Genomic DNA, 16,936 nt, shown 5'->3' on the forward strand with positions numbered 1-16,936 from the left:
CTGAGCTGCTGGAGGTGCTGGCCTGGGTGAGCCACGACGCCACCCAGCCACGACGCCACCCAGCCACAGCGCCACCCAGCCACGTCACTCACCAGGACCCTGCCGGAACCGCCTCACTTCACGGCAGCGCAGAGCAGAGCTTTCCGGCACGGCCCCGCCCAGCCTCGGGCCCGGGGCTCCAGACTTCCAGGCGGAAGCACCCCGTTTGCTGGGTGGGAGCTGGCTTAGAAGACGTGCTTGAGTCAGGGCACGCGGGACCCAGCACCCAGAGGGCTCAGAGCGGGCGCTCGCCGGCACTTTCTGGCGTCACTGTGTACCGGGGCCCTGCTCATTCTCCCACAGACACACCCGTGCCCCCTGGCGCAGCCCCACGAGAGCGCACTGTCGTTTCTGTCGTCTTCAGTTCCCGGTGAGGAGACGGGGCCCCGGGAATCGACCGGACCTCTCCAGGGATCCACGGCAGGACGGGCCCTCAGCCACTGCCGTGCTCTGCCCCTGGACCCCCCAGCCATCACCCCATCCGTACTGGGAGAGGGGGCTCCTCCCTCCAAAGCATGCCGCTTCGGGATGTCTCCATGAACAATGACGGATACACTACATGTAAAAGGGTTTTCATTACATCAACAGTAAGACCCATTCTCTGGTTAAATGTCTGAGATGTCCCGATACTGCAGCACCACGCAGAACAATTACCTATGCACAGAAACGTCCCCAATCCCGTAGCCTGACATGCAGGGTGTCCTCACAGCACCAGTGCCCTTTTCCGCGTGAGGACTTGTGGCTTCCTGGTCCACGGCTCCACCCGCATGACGCTGCGTGCGCATGTCCATAGTACGAGGTCTCTCCGGTCCCCGCCCGTGTCCGTCTGCTGGGTGCAGCGCCCTCTTCCGCTGGGTCAGCCCATCCTCCCTGCGCCGTGTGTGCTAAGGGGACGCACGCCGGCTGCAGGCTGCTGTGGCCGCTCTGCTCCTGCTTTTCCCTCATCTGAGCTGTGCCCCAGACACATCTGGGGTTCACCTTCTCAGCACCTCCCACGGTTAACTCGGGGGGTCCTAGAAACCCCTCGAAGTGCTCTGCTAACGTCACCACCGTCGGCTCCTCTGTCCCCGACACCCTGCAGCCAGGGCAGGGTCTCCTGACAGCTGCCACCCCCTAGATGTGTGACAGTGCAGGGGACAGAGGCGGCATAAGCTGGCTCGCTGGAGGACTAGCGAGAAGAATCACACTCTTAAGAGATGACCACACGACCAGAATTTGCACGCCCGCCTCCCCCTCTGAATTGGCGAGTAAGCCTGGAGGGGCCCACCCAGGCTCCAGAGCCCCGAGAGACCGCCGCTCTCTGCCGTGTACTAAGCGGGTAAATGCTGTGTATCGAGGGAGCACACGTCACCCTTGCAGCTTTTAGCTTCTAGCCGGGAAAGGAGAGGAACAAAGACGAGGGAGAGGTGTCTGCGTGCACCCACCCCGCGCCAGGGACAGGTGCTGTCACGCGCGTCATCCGCCCCCTGTACTCCCCACCACGGCCCGGGCGGGCAGACCTCATGGCCCCACTCCACAGATGAGGGCGCTGAGGCCCAGAGAGACGTAACCAAGGCTTGCCCGGCCACTGAGGAGCAGTGATCCAAACCAGGTCCGCCCCACTCCCCAAACCTGCTTTCTCCCATCACCAGAGCCCCGTCTGAGCCCAAAACCAAAGCTGCCTTTTCCTCCTCCCACCCCGAGGCCAGGAAAGGGGGCCCACCCCCGACAGAACGGAGGGCAGAGGTCTCCCCAGGCCCACGTCACAGGGCAGCAGGCCTGCCCAGCAGAACGGGATCCGGCACTCTGGCTTCCCAGCACCAGAGGGCGCTGTGGGTCCAGTGGCTGCAAGCTTCCCCCCCTCCCCCCACCCCACCCCCATGAAGGCCTGGGGCCACCCAGAACAGGAGCCTTAGGATGCACCGGCACACCTTGACCTTGTTTTCATTGTTTCTAAACCTTTTTCTACCCGTGGGCCTCGTGGACCACGTGTCCACAGAGTACCACAGACCCAGCGCCCACCCACAGAACCTCCGCCTACGTCCTCACAGCAGGCGTGAATCTTCTGATCAGGGAAGAGCCAAGGGCGGGAGGGCCATGGAGGTCATCCATCCCCCTGCCCACCCCTCCGCAGGGCTCCAAGCCCCCCAGGACAGAGAGCCCGAGGCAGCCCGAGCCAGGACAGCTGGGAGGCAGAGCTCCCTGTCCCAGGACCCCATTTGCTGGGACGGGCTTGGAGTCATGCCCTTTCTCCTGTGTTACCACGGAGGTCAAGAAGGGACAGCACCCGTATCCGGGGAGGGCAGTCACAGGCCTCCCTCCGAGTCCCCTCTCCCCACTGTCTGGTCCTGCCACCACCGCAGCTCTGTCCTGCGTCACCACCCCTTGAACTCCTGCGCCCGCCGGTCTCTGACTATCCCCCAAACCCCTCGGGGCTCCCCTCCCCCTCCCCCACTCTTATTCACGCGGCACCTGCTATTCCAACCGTCTCCCTGTGTCTGACCACGCACGGCCCCTTCCGTGCTTCCCGCCACTGCGCACGGGGCCTAGGCGTGTTTCCACACAAATGCTTTCCGCACCGGCCCCTCCCCTTTCTGTGGCTCTGCATCCAGTGTCCTAGGAGCGCCACCCAGCGCCCTCGGGAGGGAGCCCTCCCTCTGCCTGCCCCTCCCCCCACTGCCCTGCACCCAGCTCTGCACTCTGCAGGGGGCCCTGACCACCATGGTGCCCGCCTCACCCCGGTGGCTGCAACCAAGGACAAACATGAGGCCTCGCTGAGACCGGAAGACCCCTCCCCTCCAAAATTCTTAGTGCCACGCAAGGGGGCACACCTCCCCCGCACCTGAGACCTCCACCCCACTCTGGGAGGGGCTTACCTTCTCTCCCTTCTCTCCGTGGACGAAAGGTCCTCGGCCCTGGAAGGGAGAGCAGAAGCATGGGCTGACGGGGCCACCCCAGCCGGCACGACAGCATGTCGGCCGCACCCCAGGAGGGGTGACAGGGTGGGTGCCTTCTCCCCGGCTCTGCCCCAGAGCCCCCAAACCATGAGAGCCATTGTGCACGCACTGCAGGTGGACTGTCTGCAGGGAAGGGGGTCAGCGGATGCCGGGACCGAGGAAGTGGGGGCACTGTGGGAGCACGGAGGTGGGGGGCGGCCCAGACCCGGGAGCCACCCTGGCTCCCCAGGACGGGGGCCGCACATGGCTGACTCGAGAGATGAGGAAACGGGAGCCAGACAGGAGTGAGCGGGGAGGGCGACAGCGGGCGGGTGGGTGCAGGGCAGACGCCCCTGGGAGAGGGTGGGGTGGGGCAGGACGCGGGCAGAGCAGCGGGCCGGGGCCACACTCGCCCATGGAGCGCAGCCTGCACCGCACCGTATGGGGCTGGGTGCCGGCACCCACCAGCCATCCAGAGGGGGCCCTTCGCTCACCGAGTCGCCTTTCTCTCCCTTGGGTCCAGGAGCTCCAGCAGGCCCAGTGGCTCCCGTGTCTCCCTGGGGAGTTGAAACCAGAGATGGACGTCACACAGCTGCTCCGACAGGCTCCCGGTCCAGACTGCCGGCCACCCGCCACACCCGGGTCCCCAGGGGCAGCCAGTCACCGAGGCCACCCCTCCCCTCCCCTGGGGAGCACAGACTCAAAGAGTCTCCCGACCTCCTCAGGCAGGAATTGAAGGTGTGAGGCCTCCCAAAGAAAGGACCCCGGGCCCTCCCCAGGGACCTGTGGGCTTCTCCCCTCTGCCCGGGGCTCCCCATGTGGCACCCCACTCCTGTCTCACGTGCCCCCCTGCCTGTGAGTCCTGGGGGCAGGGCTCTTGCATTCACAGCTATGTTCCCACGTCCAGAAGGGGCCTTGGCACCCAGGAAAACACCAGGCAGGCCAGGGCTGGTGACTCGGCCCCAGCGGTATCTGGGTGCACGGGGCCCCTGGGACCACAGCTGTGCCCTCGGAGTCTGCACCGCAGCGGCTGGGACGATTTAATGGGCGTGAAAGGGCTGGACTGTGAATCAGTGACGTGGGGGCGGGCCTGTCTGCAAGGGGCTCCAGCAGTGAGTGTCCCTCCCGCCCTGTCCTCCCCGCCCCCCCTCCCCGGGGTCAGGGGTCGGGCCCCACGCCCGCACAGCCCTGGGCCCAGCCAACCACAGCACGACAGTCGTTCCGCTGACCGCTGCCTCGGACGTGCGTGCTGGACTCACAGGCCCACGGGCCCCTAACCCTAACCCTTGCGTCTGACGGCCGGACGCCGGGGGCCGAGCCCGCAGCAAACCGGCTGCAGGCGGGGGCTGCGTCCGCTGACCCCTCCTCGCTCACGTTGGCAGACTGAGAAATGCAGGTTCTGAGCGAAGCGAGTCAGAGCTGCTGACTTTTATGCCGCTTGCTCTGTCCTCTGCCCCTACAAGCTGGGGAGCCAAACCCCACAGGGCGGGCGGTCCCCTAACACGCTCCGTCTTCTCTCCCACAAACAGAGAGCAAAGCAGCAGAGGGCCGCTCGGGCCCCGCGTCCACCGCGGCAGCCCCCGCACTGACCTTCGGGCCGGGGAATCCCAGCAGGCCGCTGGAGCCCTTCTCTCCCTGGAGGGAAAAGACAAAGGAGCCGGTGAGCTGCCGTCCCCTGCGCCCATCCCCCTTCGCACCAGTTCCGCCCCCACGTGCCCTCGGCGGGTCTCTCTGTGACAGCGAGTGCGGGCTGACAAGCTGGCCGGGTTTCTCGGGGTGACAGACCCTTGACCTTGAACTGAAGACCTGCCCGGGGAACTCGGGCTTCGCCTCCAAGTACAGACACCAGCAGGACCAAGTCGGAGACAAACCAGGGGGTGCCCTGGGGGAGACTTCTACCCGAATACGCCGCCGCCATTTGATCACATAAAAACCTGTGGCCACCTGGCTGGCGTAGCTCAGTGGATGGAGTGCAGGCTGCGAACCAAAGTGTCGCAGGTTCGGTTCCCAGTCAGGGCACATGCCTGGGTTGCAGGCCATGACCCCCAGCAACCGCACATTGATGTTTCTCTCTCTCTCTCTCTTTCTCCCTCCCTTCCCTCTCTAAAAATAAATAAATAAAATCTAAAAAAACAAACAAACATGTGGCCTGTGGAAGGTTCAAATAACCATTATTCACTGAAACACAGGCGTGTGGTGGGGCTGCAGCTGACTGCACACACCGTTCACTTGTTGAAATGTGAGCTACGCGTGTGAGAGGCCTCATGGCTGGACGTACGTGTGACTAAGACACACGTGTAGCCCGGTTCACACCTCTGTGTCCGCGCAAATGCCACCCCGTCCGTGAGAAGAGAACGGTGGCACTGTGGCACTGACACGTGTGCACCACCGTCACTGAAAGACGTCTGCACTCCCGTCACCGTCGTGCCCTTGGCTGCCTCGGGAACCGGCCACACGTGTGTTCACAGATGCCATTCACAGGTGCAAACGGAGACGCGTGGCGTGGCGTGCTCAGCCCTGGGAAAAGCCAGCCGGAGGACCTGTGTGCAGTCCACACTCGCCGTGACAGCCGGTTCAGAGACAGGAACAGGGGACCCAGAGGCGGCACGGGGGCTTCGGCGAGTGAGGGGGACATATTGCCCGCCGAGGGGAAGGCTTATGCCCCCCGGAACCAAGCCCGCCGGGGCCAGCCTCCTGCCTCCCGGGAGAGGGCGCCCGGACTCCCGCCCCTCCTGCTGCGCTCTCTACGGAGGTGGGGGTGGAGGCGCGAGGGAGCCTCCGTGCACTGAGGCAGCTGGTGGGCCCTTCCATGGGGCCTCTTCTTGGGGGAGGGAGAGCAGACCCCTCCCCACGGGCCTGTGCTTGGGAAGCTCTTCCGCACACCAGGTGGTGAGCGCCCCGTGGCTGGGCCACAGGCAGAGAGGACACTGGAGGGCTTTGGAGGCCCACGTCCTGTGTGTTTTAAGACCTCAGTGTTTGGCACGCAGCGGGTGCTTGGTGCGTGCTGTCAGAACAGCGTGCTGTGAACTGAATGCCGGGACAGCCGGTTGGGCAGCCGGGGCTCGGGATTTGTGGCCTGGCAGGGAGTCCTAAGGAGCCAGGCCTTGTCCTGCCAGCCAGAGAGAGAGAGGCTGTGTTTCTTCATCCCCCCTGTTCACCCATCCGTCCGTCCATCCGTCCATACCCATCCATCTGTCCGTCCGCCCACCCATCCTCCCTGCTCCGGTGCACGTGTCCAGCGACTCAGCCACGGTGTAACGGCAGCTCTCTCTCGATAGCTACAAGCACAGACTCGCCAATATTCAGCGCCTGCCATCTGGAACTCGTCTGCGGAAGCAGAGACAGGCAGGCGCTGGAACGCGACATGATAATTGCCGCGATGGATGGAAGTGCAGGCGGGGACAGGGGCCACGGGGTCCGGGAAACAGCAGGTGCTTCGTAAGGAGCTCCCAAGCGGGTGAGCGGTGAACGATTGGGCGGGAGGGGGCGCGGGCAGGAGGGAAATCACACGGGGGGGGGGGGGGGGGGGGCAGGTGCTGGGGAGGAATTCCTCGGGGACCTCTCCAAGATGAGCAGCATTAGCCGGACAAAGGGGGGCACAGCAGGACCCGGAGCCCCAGACAGAAGCTGTGAATGCAAGTGCCAGAAGGCGAGGAAGGGCGTGACCCTCCAGGAACCGGAAGTCCCTGCCTGGCACAGCACAGGGAGGGGACTCAGGTGCAGCGAGGCTGGAAAGGCAGCTGGGGACTCACTGTGTTGGGGGGCCACTCAGGGTGGAGGGAGTGCAGGGAGGGGTCTGTCAGCTGCACCCAGGAGGGAGCGGGAGCCAGGAGAGCCGGAGGGCTGGGAGTGGGGAGGTGGGTGGGACGGGGAGGGTGGAGGTCTGCTCGAGCCCAGACTTCCCCGCCAGGGTCCAAGTCGGGAACCCACAGGGGCCTCAGCAGGACACACGCAGGCCACAGGCCTGGTGCTGGGACAGCCCTGCACTGGACGGAGCTGGGACAGGCTACCCTCCCCAGCTCAGGCCGCCTGTGCGTGCAGCAGCACCCAAATGTCACAACGCTGTCGGCCTGCTCCTCCGGCTTCTTAGTGCAAATGAGGGTGCCACAGGGTTGGGGTTCACACAGCTGCTTTGGTTACTTCATTGACAGGCAAGAGCCACATCTGCAGACTGTCCGTGGCCACCCCGAGCCATGGGGCCACTGCCCCGCACTGAGCATGCACCCTGGTCCCTCTCTGCTGTCCGTCCATCATTCCCCGCCCACCTGTCACCAGCGGCACCGGGACCCAGGCTCCTCCGCTTCCCCCGCTGCCCCGAGAAAGCCTCGGCTGGCAGCAGGCCTCCCAGGGCCGGGCCAGCGTTCCCCAAGCCCCGCTTACTCCCCCAGGGAGTCCCTGGGGGCTCCCTTGTCTGGGATCGGGCTCTCTGGGTGGAAAAAAGTGTGTGGGGGAGGGGGGGGAGGCAGCTATGGCCAGGTCAGGCTCACTGAAAGAAGGCTGTTGCTGAAACCCCGCAGGCGGGTGCATGCCCGTGCACCTCACCCGAGATTCCCCATTTGTGTCTGTGTCCCCCGAATCCCTCACAAAGCCACTGAGCCCCAGCTGCATGCTGGCCCGGAGTTGAGCAGTGCAGGCACGGCCGTAGCCTTGACCGCAGGCTGGAGGTCAAGGCCCTGGACTGTGGGTCCAGTGCCCTTCGTGGAGACGCTGTCCAACACCAGCCTGCTTCTGTCGCCCTTGTGAGCCTGTCCGTGTCTGTTCTGCTTGAACAGTGGACAGTTTTTCTCCTTATCCGAGGCCCGCCAGCCCACAGGGGGAGAGAAGGGACAGAGGCCCCAGCACTCGGCGCTGCACTTCCTCTGCGTAACGGGTGGGGGCGCTGTTCACAGAAACACACTTGTTCTTAAACTCAGAACAAGACGCACAGAAATCTGCTCGTGCCGGCACTGAGGTTGCGGGGCACGACTCGTTATAGGAAACCCCAAGAAGAAAGGGGAGAGGGCGTGTTCCCCAGAGCGTGTCTGAACCCCCACCCAGAGCCACTCTGAGCCTTATCCTCCAGCCGCACCCTTTCTGAGTTGGTCCCACATGAGTTGGGGATGCAGGCAGGGGCCAGGAGAGCCTCGGGCACGCCCCACTATCTCGGGGAGAGGTGCCACGGAGCCCGGTCTGAGAAACTCCCGCCCCAGCCTGCACAGAACCCAGAAGTGAGAGGCCCGAGCAGCAAGAACGCTTCCCTGCCTGAGAGTCCTGTGAAGGGCACGTGCATGATGGGAAATTCCCGCCTCCACTGTTAGTCCTGCTGGCCGGCCGGCTGGCCCCGCTCAGCTCTGGGGCTCAGAGTAGGCTGGCACTGGGCTGCAGGAGGTACCTTTTCTCCAGCCGGGCAGGAGCAGTTGATGGTCTTCAAAAACCCGATGTGCTCGCTGCCGGAGGTGGGCGGCGGCGGGGGCGGGGGCTCCGTCAGCACGGTCACCTGGCACTGGAAGGGAAGTCCCGAGCGAGGGTCAGCACCTGGACCTCTCCCAGCACCGCTCCCCGCCGGTCAGGGGGCTCCGCCTGCAGGTCCCTCAGAGCCGACAAGGCCAAGGGGAGGGGGGATCCCTGGGACCCCTGAGCATGAGCTGGGTGGGTGAGACATGTCTGTCCACAGGTCATTCCGGGGCCCTGGAGACCAACAGGCCTGAGCATCAGCCACCTCCGTAGCCTCTAGGCACCCACAGGGGCCACTGCACCCCACTGAGCCCAGTGTTGACCTCTGCAGGAGCGGGGCAGGGCAGCGGGGTGTCTCACGCCCACTAGGTGCTCGCTCACTGAGGACATGTGTCTTTACCCTCCCCCTGCCCCTCCCCCTCCCTCTCCGGACACTCCGGCCGTCTGCTCCAAGCCCCGGCCTGGCAGTCCTCACGCTGCATGCTGGGTCCTGTAATCGTGCCGAGACGGGCACACTGGCCCAGCGCTCACTGCGTCCTGGGGACGGGGCCACAGAGCAGGGCATGGGGTTTCACCCTGCGGCCCTGGGGAGCAGGCTCCACTGTTCCCACCTTCTGAGCAGCCTTGGCGCTGGGATTTGGTAACGCAGTGGGAGAGGGAGAGACCCGCAGAGGGGCGGAGGGGACGTGCCCCACGGGGAGGGCCTGAGCCACACAGAGGGTCCAGGGCCCTCCCTGGTCTGTCCCGCCCGTGACCCGCCCCACTCCTGTTTAGCCGCCCAGCCCAGGGCACTGCAGCCTGCCCCGCCTCGGAGCACCCAGGGCAAGAGCAGTCACCCCTCCTGAGGACACGCTGCCAGCTCTGCCCCCCGCCCCCCAGAGCTGGGCCTCCTTGCAGGCCTACGGCCTGCGTGTGCTGAGGACCGACACCAGGACCCGGGGCACCTGCGGGACCCTCTCACCTTCAGGACCAGAAACGGATCCCTAGCAATGATCATGGGGCTCCCTCCCGGGTGCCATCAAGGTGGCAGCCATCCCGAGCCCCAGCTGCCCCTTCCAGGCCCGGGACACCCCTGTCCTCCCGGAGGCCAACGGCCTCTTTCCTCCCAACCTCTCTGCTCGCGAGACTTTGCTCACTGGGCCCGTGGGGATGTCACAGCAGGTCTCCAGCTCTGCGTGGCGGGCGTCACAGTAAATCACAATCCGCTGTAGGTCGAACTGCAAAGAGAAGCAGGTCTGTGGGTGAGACTCTGGGGCCCAGGGCCCTCCACAGTTCCGGGGGGCCCAGCATCTGGGTGTGACCCCGCCACGGCCGTCGCCGAGCTGAACTTGAACCCCTGTAACCGTGGGGCCCAGCTGCAGGAGGCGAGCTGGCCCAGCGCTGATTGGAGGCCGCAGCCGTGGTGCCGCGCAGCAGTCCCTGGGAGTCGGGGCACCCCACGCGGCTGCTCAGAGGAATGTCTTAAAATGAAGAGTTGCTTCTATCTCCTCCTTTAACACCACAACCCCTTAACATTATTCAAAGGAGCCGTGGTGTTAAACACACACACACGCCGAGCCCCCAGGCCCCACAGGGAGTTGGAAGGGCTCCCTGAGGGGCTCGTCATGACCCCCGAACCTGAGAGTCAGGGTGTAACGTGCAGAATTGGCCATGGAGCAGGCCGCGGAGCCTGCACTCCCCGCACAGGTCCCTCCGTCTTCCTGGGCCCACGTTTCCTCCCCGGGTGGGGCGGGTCGGTGAGTGAGCTCACGGGGCCGGAATGGGAAGCAGTGACTAGCAGTATGGACCCCGGAGCCAGTGAGCAGCGAACAGTAGATGCAGTCAGGTGGCCGCTGTGCCTGTGCCGGGGCTCAGCGTGCAGTCCCCTGGGTGCGCACCTGCCCCACAAAGCTAATGGGGGAGGGAGACTCAGCAGTGCTGAGTCACCAGGAGCCGCACTGACCCCCAGGGCATCCCCCAGCCCCTTCCCCCAGCACACTGGCCTTGTCCCCGCCCACCAGGCGGGGAGCCCCTCTCACTAATCCCCTCCTCCTCCTTCCATCAGCCCTTCAGCCCCAGGGCACCTCCTCAGGTAGGGTCCTGACTCTCCCTGCCCTGCCTCAACGCTTCCCCCCACATGCCCCACAGGCAGATGCCCAGGCCTGTGGGCGCACAGGCCTGCCCCTGCCATCCACCCAGCCTCACCCCACTGCGCCCAGCTGCACCCCCAGCTCCTGCCGCCTCTCCAGGCTTCGCACACATTGCTGAGGGGGGTCAGGCTCCTCTGCTCAGACAAAATGCACTCATCCTTCAGTCACCTCCTCCAGGAAGCCACCCCTGCCGACCCCTCCTCCCTTCCCCACCCTGCTGACCCGAGGTGGGTGCCTGTCCCCAGGTCCTGTAAGAGCCAATGCTTAGTGCCATCGTGGCCCTTGTTCCACAGACCGAAACGACCTCAGTGAGAGCCCCTCTGCTCTCCGAGACATCAGTGTCTCAAAGTCAGAGAGAGCCTGCGTCTGTGTGTCAAAGTGACGGGCAGGCCAGAGACAGCGGCCACCGCCACAGGCTGCTGTCCTCCTGAGGCAGACGACAGGGGCTGTGTCGTCACACAACCTCCCCCCCCCCCCCGCCGACCTGCACCCAAGGGACCCGGCTGGGGTGCGGAGCACGCAGGTCTGGGGTGCCTTGGTGGGCCGACAGCCCCTCCCCGACCCCCCCCACCTACTGGGTGCTTTCAGGCAACTTTAGAAGTTAGGTGTGCGCCTGTGTGCACTGGGCTGCACGGGCGTGTGCACGGCACGGAACCCACCAGAGTGCACATTTTACTTATCTGATTGCCCCTCAACAAAGAAAAATCAAAACATGCATTAACCGTGTGCATTAACTTAGCCAAGCAAGACAAAGCTTCTTTACTGAAAACACAGAAACGGTCTAGAAATTTCAAAGGCGTTGTGAGCATCAAATTAGATTACAGTTCTGGCACCTGAACCGAAGCAGGCGGGCGTAGGCTCAGCAAAACGAGCAGCGGTGCGCTTGTGTGCCACGGGAGGCTGCGTCAGCGTACCTGAACCACAGTAACGCTGCCCGCCAGCACGGCCCGCTCAGCGTGCACGGGGCTCCGTGCACGGACAGGTGGCCCGGGCGACACAGCCCCCTGTGCTCATCACCGGCTATGTGGAGATGTAAACACAGACACAGGCACAGACGGAGATGTGCAAGCACGGATACACCGGGTGCCCAGTGCTGGGCCCAGTGCCTGGCACGTAACAGGTGCTCAGTACATAGGTGGTAATGACCGACTGGGTGGCTGAGGAATTGAACGAGTGAGTGAGCGAGTGAGTGGATGGATGAGTGAATGGGTGAATGGGTGAGTGAATGGATGAGTGCGTGACTGAGTGAATGGATGAGTAAATGGGTGAATGAGTGAGTGAATGGGTGAGTGGAGTGTGTGACTGAGTGAATGAATGAGTGAATGGGTGAGTGAGTGAATGGGTGAGTGAATGCGTGAGTGAGTGAGTGAGTGAGTGGGTGAGTGACTGAGTGAATGAATGAGTGAATGGGTGAGTGAGTGGGTGAGTGAGTGAGTGAGTGGGTGAGTGACTGAGTGAATGAATGAGTGACTGGGTAAGTGAGTGAGTGAATGGGTGAGTGAATGGATGAGTGCGTGACTGAGTGAATGGATGAGTAAATGGGTGAATGAGTGAGTGAATGGGTGAGTGGAGTGTGTGACTGAGTGAATGGATGAGGGAATGGGTGAGGGAATGTGTGAGTGAGTGAATGGATGAATGAGTGAGTGACTGGGTGAGTGAGTGAGTGAATGGGTGAGTGAGTGAATGGGTGAGTGAATGGGTGAGTGAGTGAATGAATGGGTGAGTGAGTGTGTGAGTGTGTGAGTGAATGGGTGAGTGAGTGAATGAATGGGTGAGTGTGTGAGTGAATGGGTGAGTGAATGGGTGAGTGAGTGAGTGAATGGGTGAGTGAATGGGTGAGTGAGTGAATGAATGGGTGAGTGAGTGTGTGAGTGTGTGAGTGAATGGGTGAGTGAATGAGTGAGTGAGTGAATGAGTGAGTGACTGGGTGAATGAGTGAGTGAATGGGTGAGTGAGTGAATGGGTGAGTGACTGGGTGAATGAGTGAGTGAATGGATGAGTGAGTGAGTGAGTGAGTGAATGGGTGAGTGAATGGGTGAGTGAGTGAATGAATGGGTGAGTGAGTGAGTGAATGGGTGAGTGAATGGGTGAGTGAGTGAATGAATGGGTGAGTGAGTGTGTGAGTGTGTGAGTGAATGGGTGAGTGAATGAGTGAGTGAGTGAATGAGTGAGTGACTGGGTGAATGAGTGAGTGAATGGGTGAGTGAGTGAATGGGTAAGTGGAAGGGTGGGTGAGTAGGTGTCTGAGAGGGGGTGACTCTGGGCTCCAACACGGCAGTCCCCTGAGTCGGGGTCCTCGCTTCGAAGGCAGCCCGAGGTGACGATGTGACACACGATGCAGGCGGGGCCGGGGGCTGGGGGCCGGGGGCCGGGGGCCCTGCCTGGGGAGACGGGGCGGCGCACTCACGTCGATGGGCACGCTGTCGTACAGGCGCTTGCCGACCACGGTCTTGCCCTGGATGTCGATGTTCTCCCGCTCCCCGATGGGCAGCGTCTGCACCAGCGCGCAGTCCACGTACAGGGAGACGTTCCGGGCCTGGACGCTCAGGGCGATCTTGTGCCAGTCGCGGTCGAAGAGGTCGTGGACGTGGGCACCACGGAAGACCACCCTGACGGCGTCCTCCACGGCCCCCACGGCGTTGTACTCCACCACCTTGTTCTCGCCGTCCAGCCGGATGGAGACCTGGGGGGGACGGGACCAGGGCTGCTTGAGCCGCCTGGGGCCGAGGGGCGGGGGGGTCCTGGCTGTGGCCCTCACCAGCCGTCTGGCTGCGGGCAGGCCACTCCGTGCGTAAGCTGCGCTCCCTCCCCCGAGCGACGGCCCCGATAGCGCCCCCTGGCAGGCCCTTCTGAGCCCCGCATCACTCGGACGGACTGCACGCTCATCCTGGGCCCCATCCGGGCTCCCTGGAGGGACTCACAGGCAATAGCACTTTCTTCTCTTTTCTTTCATTAAAAAAAATATTTTTAGCCCTGGTTGGCATAGCTCAGTGGATTGAGCAGGGGCTGCGAACCAAAATGTCTCAGGTTCGATTCCCAGCCAGGGTACATGCCTGGGTTGCAGGCCATAACCCCCAGCAACCTCGCATTGATGTTTCTCTCTCTCTCTCTCTCTCTCTCTCTCTCTTTCTCTCTCTCTCTCTTTCTCCTTCCCTTCCCTCTCTAAAAATAAATAAATAAAATCTAAAAAAAAAATTTTTATCCTCACTCAAGGACATTTTTTTTTTCATTGCTTTTAGAGAGCCAGGAAGGAGAGAGAGAGAGAAACATCCATGAGAGACAGAGGAGTGGATTGGTGCCTCCTGTAGGCACCCAGGCTGGGGATCGAACCTGCACCCTCCCACCAACGGAGCCCCCCCTCCCCCCCCCCCGCCGCCACCCCGCCGGAGCAGGCAAGAGCACGTTCGTGAGACTGCGAGACGGCGGGTGCAGAGGGGCTCGGGTCGTGAGACCCGCCGGACACCCTGACTGGCTTCAGTGTCACTTCAAACCCCCGCTGGCAAAACAGGACCTCTCTGGCCAGAGGCCAAGTACGAGTCTGAACACCTGCCCCCCCTCCGCCCTCAGGGTGCGGGCCTTTGTCCTCAAGCCCCAGACCTACAGGGACAGGGCTCCCACCCTGAGGACACAGCGGAAGGCTCAGCAGATTCAACTCCCTCAGCAGCAGGGACCTTGCCTGCTTTGCTCCCTGGCGCCCCCTGGCCTTTGCAAAACGCTTGGAAACTGGGAGCGAGATTTACTTTTGCTTTGCTTACAAATGAACAATGCCCTCATTCGCCATCCCCTGCACAACATTCACCGAGCATCCTCTGTGACACGCCAGCAACGTGCCAGGCGTCAGGAACGTGACCGAGGGCAAGATGGGCGAGCAGTGACAGTGCGTGTGTGCGGGCGGGCGTGAAGCACACGGGAAATCAGACTCCCTGAGTGAATGGGCAGAGGAGTGCACAGCGCCCCATCTCCGTGGGCGAGCCTCCGCTTGCCCCAACACCCACGCCCCACCTTCCTCGGCCGGCCTCTGGCTCCCAGAGCCTGACCTTCAACAAGGGCTCCCGTGCCCTTGGGCTCCTGGTCCGTTTGGGCCACGGGAAGCCCCCCGTGGGGGAGACCAGAGAGCCAGGAGAGAGTGGGCTCGGGTCCTGATTCCTCCTGCGCTCCGGCTCGCTGGGCTTCCCGACGGCCGTGCTGCTCCTGTGCCATCCGCCCCCTGTGACTCCAGCGTCACCGTCTCTCCTCACCGCCCACCTCCCCCGCCCAGGCCTCCCCTGCTCCCAGAGTCACCTCTCGAGGTCCTGAACCTGGACCCTCCGCCCATTGGCTCCCCTAACCACAGCCCCTTTATGAAAACGGTCTCCACAAACTCCGGCTATCGCCTGGCGGTGCGGCCCCGGGCGGGCTGCTGAACCTGCGTCCCAGTTCCTCACTTTGTGAAACCCAGGCACAGCAGCGCCCACGCCTCGGAGTGGTTATTACGGGGTTAAATGAATCCACATGCAGCAGCTTTTGTCCCCAAAGAGTCGGATCGCGTTGCCACGGCTGCTCACGCTGCCTCGTCATCTGCTGCGGGGGTGACCGTCGGTCTCCCCATCGTAGGCTGCCCCACCCCCAGGGCCTGCTCTCAGACAGGGTCCCTCCCTGTGCCCACCAGGCCACAAAACCTGGCCCCCCAGCACCCACGCCTCACCTCTAACGACCCTCAGACGCTGCCCCGGCCACACCAACCTCCTTCCCATCCCTTTATCTTGTCGGGAATCAGCGAATGCCCCTCCGTTTCCCCAGGCGACAATGAGAAACAAGCCCAAGTTCAAGGGTGGATGTAGACACTAGATGAGGTCATGCATTGGAAACCCTCAGCGGACAGATCCCCAGGGACTGGGGGCAGGGACAGCTGCTAACACCATCCTGCTCCACTTCGTGTCTAGCCGGGATGTCCCCAGGGCCTGGAGGTCAACTCCCCACCAGCACTGCCCGGGAAGGGCACTCCGCCAGGCCTGTGTCGTGGCGCTGAACTGCCAGGCGCCTGTTTGAAATCGAGCCCGAGGTCCCCGAAGGCCGGTGAGCCTCTGGGTGGCTCAGCAGCATCGCAGCCCATGGCCGGTTCCGCAGACGGAGGGGCAGGGGCGGCGGCCATGGGGGACGGGTGCACACACAGCCGAGCCAGCATTGTGGAGGAAGAGGAGCCAGACGGAGGGGGCGGCACGGGCTGGCCCCCCGAGAACGCCATGGCAGGCGCCCAGTCCCGGGGCCGCACGCAGACCTGGGAGACGGGAGCCGCCAGGCCTGCCCACGGAGGGGGCGAGGGTCGCTCCAGCTGCCCGCTCTCCAGAAACACCTCTGGGGAAGGGTCGCCTGTCCTCCAGGCAGCCTCCCACACAGCAAAAGTCCGGTCACTCGGCCTGACCGGGGCTGCGACCAAAGACACGGCCCGGAGGACCGACAGACAGGAGCCAGCTGCCCGTGGTGGGTAGAAGGCAGACTTGGGCCTTGACTGCCTGGGCTCCAAACCCCCCACCTCCCCCTCTTCGCAGCTAGGACAACGCGGGCCCGGGCTGGACCTCGCTTTGGCTCCGCTTCCTCCTCCGTGAGGTGAGAGCAGCAGGCCCACTCACAGGGCGGTGAGGGGGCTGAGGTATGTGAAGCACTCAGGACCGTCCCGAGGTCCTACTAAGTGCACGTGCATGCGCATGTGGACAAGCCTGTGCTCACCACGTCAGAGTCCAGCTCTAACCAGCTGCGGGGACCCCGTTCTCCCGGTGAGCAGCTGCAGAGGGGCTGAGCACGCTTCCACTTTATTTAAGTCCCCCAGCCGAGGGGACTCGTGTCTTCACACGGTCCGTCTCTCCAGAAAGAACAGGGGAGACCAGGGACAGAGAAGCGATCGGTCCAGGAACGCTGAGGCCGGGCACCGGGGTTTGGCAGACACGAGAGGGAGAGCAGGGCCGCCGGTGTCTCCACCCAACGCCCGTGCCCACGGCGGCTCAGACGCCGAGGCGGGCCTGCGCTCCCCCGGCCCCACGCCGGCCAGGTCAGGGCTTCTGAGCTCGCTCGGGGCCAGGCCGGGAGTCCCAGGGTGTGACCCGCCTGCGCCAGCTCTCGGGCCCTGTTCTAGATGCTTCCGCCAACCACTCCTGGCAGAACCTGTGCTCCAGCTGCCCGCTGAGAACGCCGAGACTCGGGGCCCAGACCCTGAAAGGGGTGGACACGCGATGTGAACCCCGGTTTTGGGGGCCATGGCTGCCTTCTTCTACCTACCGCTCCAGGAAGCTCGGTCACGCTGCTGGCACAGTGCGTGCCGCAGACCAGCAGAGCGGGCAGGAGGGCAGGAGGGCTGCCACCCCGTTAGGCGGAGCGGCCCCAGACAGGCCCCGGTCTCTGTCCCCACCGGAGTGCCCGCACCTGCCCTGCCCGGGAGAAGCTGTG

At 63.7% G+C, this 16,936-nt stretch overlaps 1 protein-coding gene across 1 annotated transcript in view; it reads right to left on the reverse strand.

Moving 5' to 3' along the window:
• Nucleotides 1–16,936, reverse strand: part of LOC114514440 (collagen alpha-1(XXII) chain-like) — a 147,848-nt gene that overhangs the window by 101,699 nt on the left and 29,213 nt on the right. Inside the window, exons 6-11 of the mRNA XM_036031682.1 lie at nt 12,924–13,199; nt 9,524–9,604; nt 8,326–8,436; nt 4,545–4,589; nt 3,449–3,511; nt 2,895–2,933 (exon numbers count right to left, since the gene is read on the reverse strand). Coding sequence (XP_035887575.1) covers nt 2,895–2,933; nt 3,449–3,511; nt 4,545–4,589; nt 8,326–8,436; nt 9,524–9,604; nt 12,924–13,199 — 615 coding nt within the window. The remainder of the gene's footprint in view (nt 1–2,894; nt 2,934–3,448; nt 3,512–4,544; nt 4,590–8,325; nt 8,437–9,523; nt 9,605–12,923; nt 13,200–16,936) is intronic.

The sequence above is a fragment of the Phyllostomus discolor genome, chromosome 7 (assembly GCF_004126475.2).
Source record: "Phyllostomus discolor isolate MPI-MPIP mPhyDis1 chromosome 7, mPhyDis1.pri.v3, whole genome shotgun sequence".
NCBI classification, from domain to species: Eukaryota; Metazoa; Chordata; class Mammalia; order Chiroptera; family Phyllostomidae; genus Phyllostomus; species Phyllostomus discolor.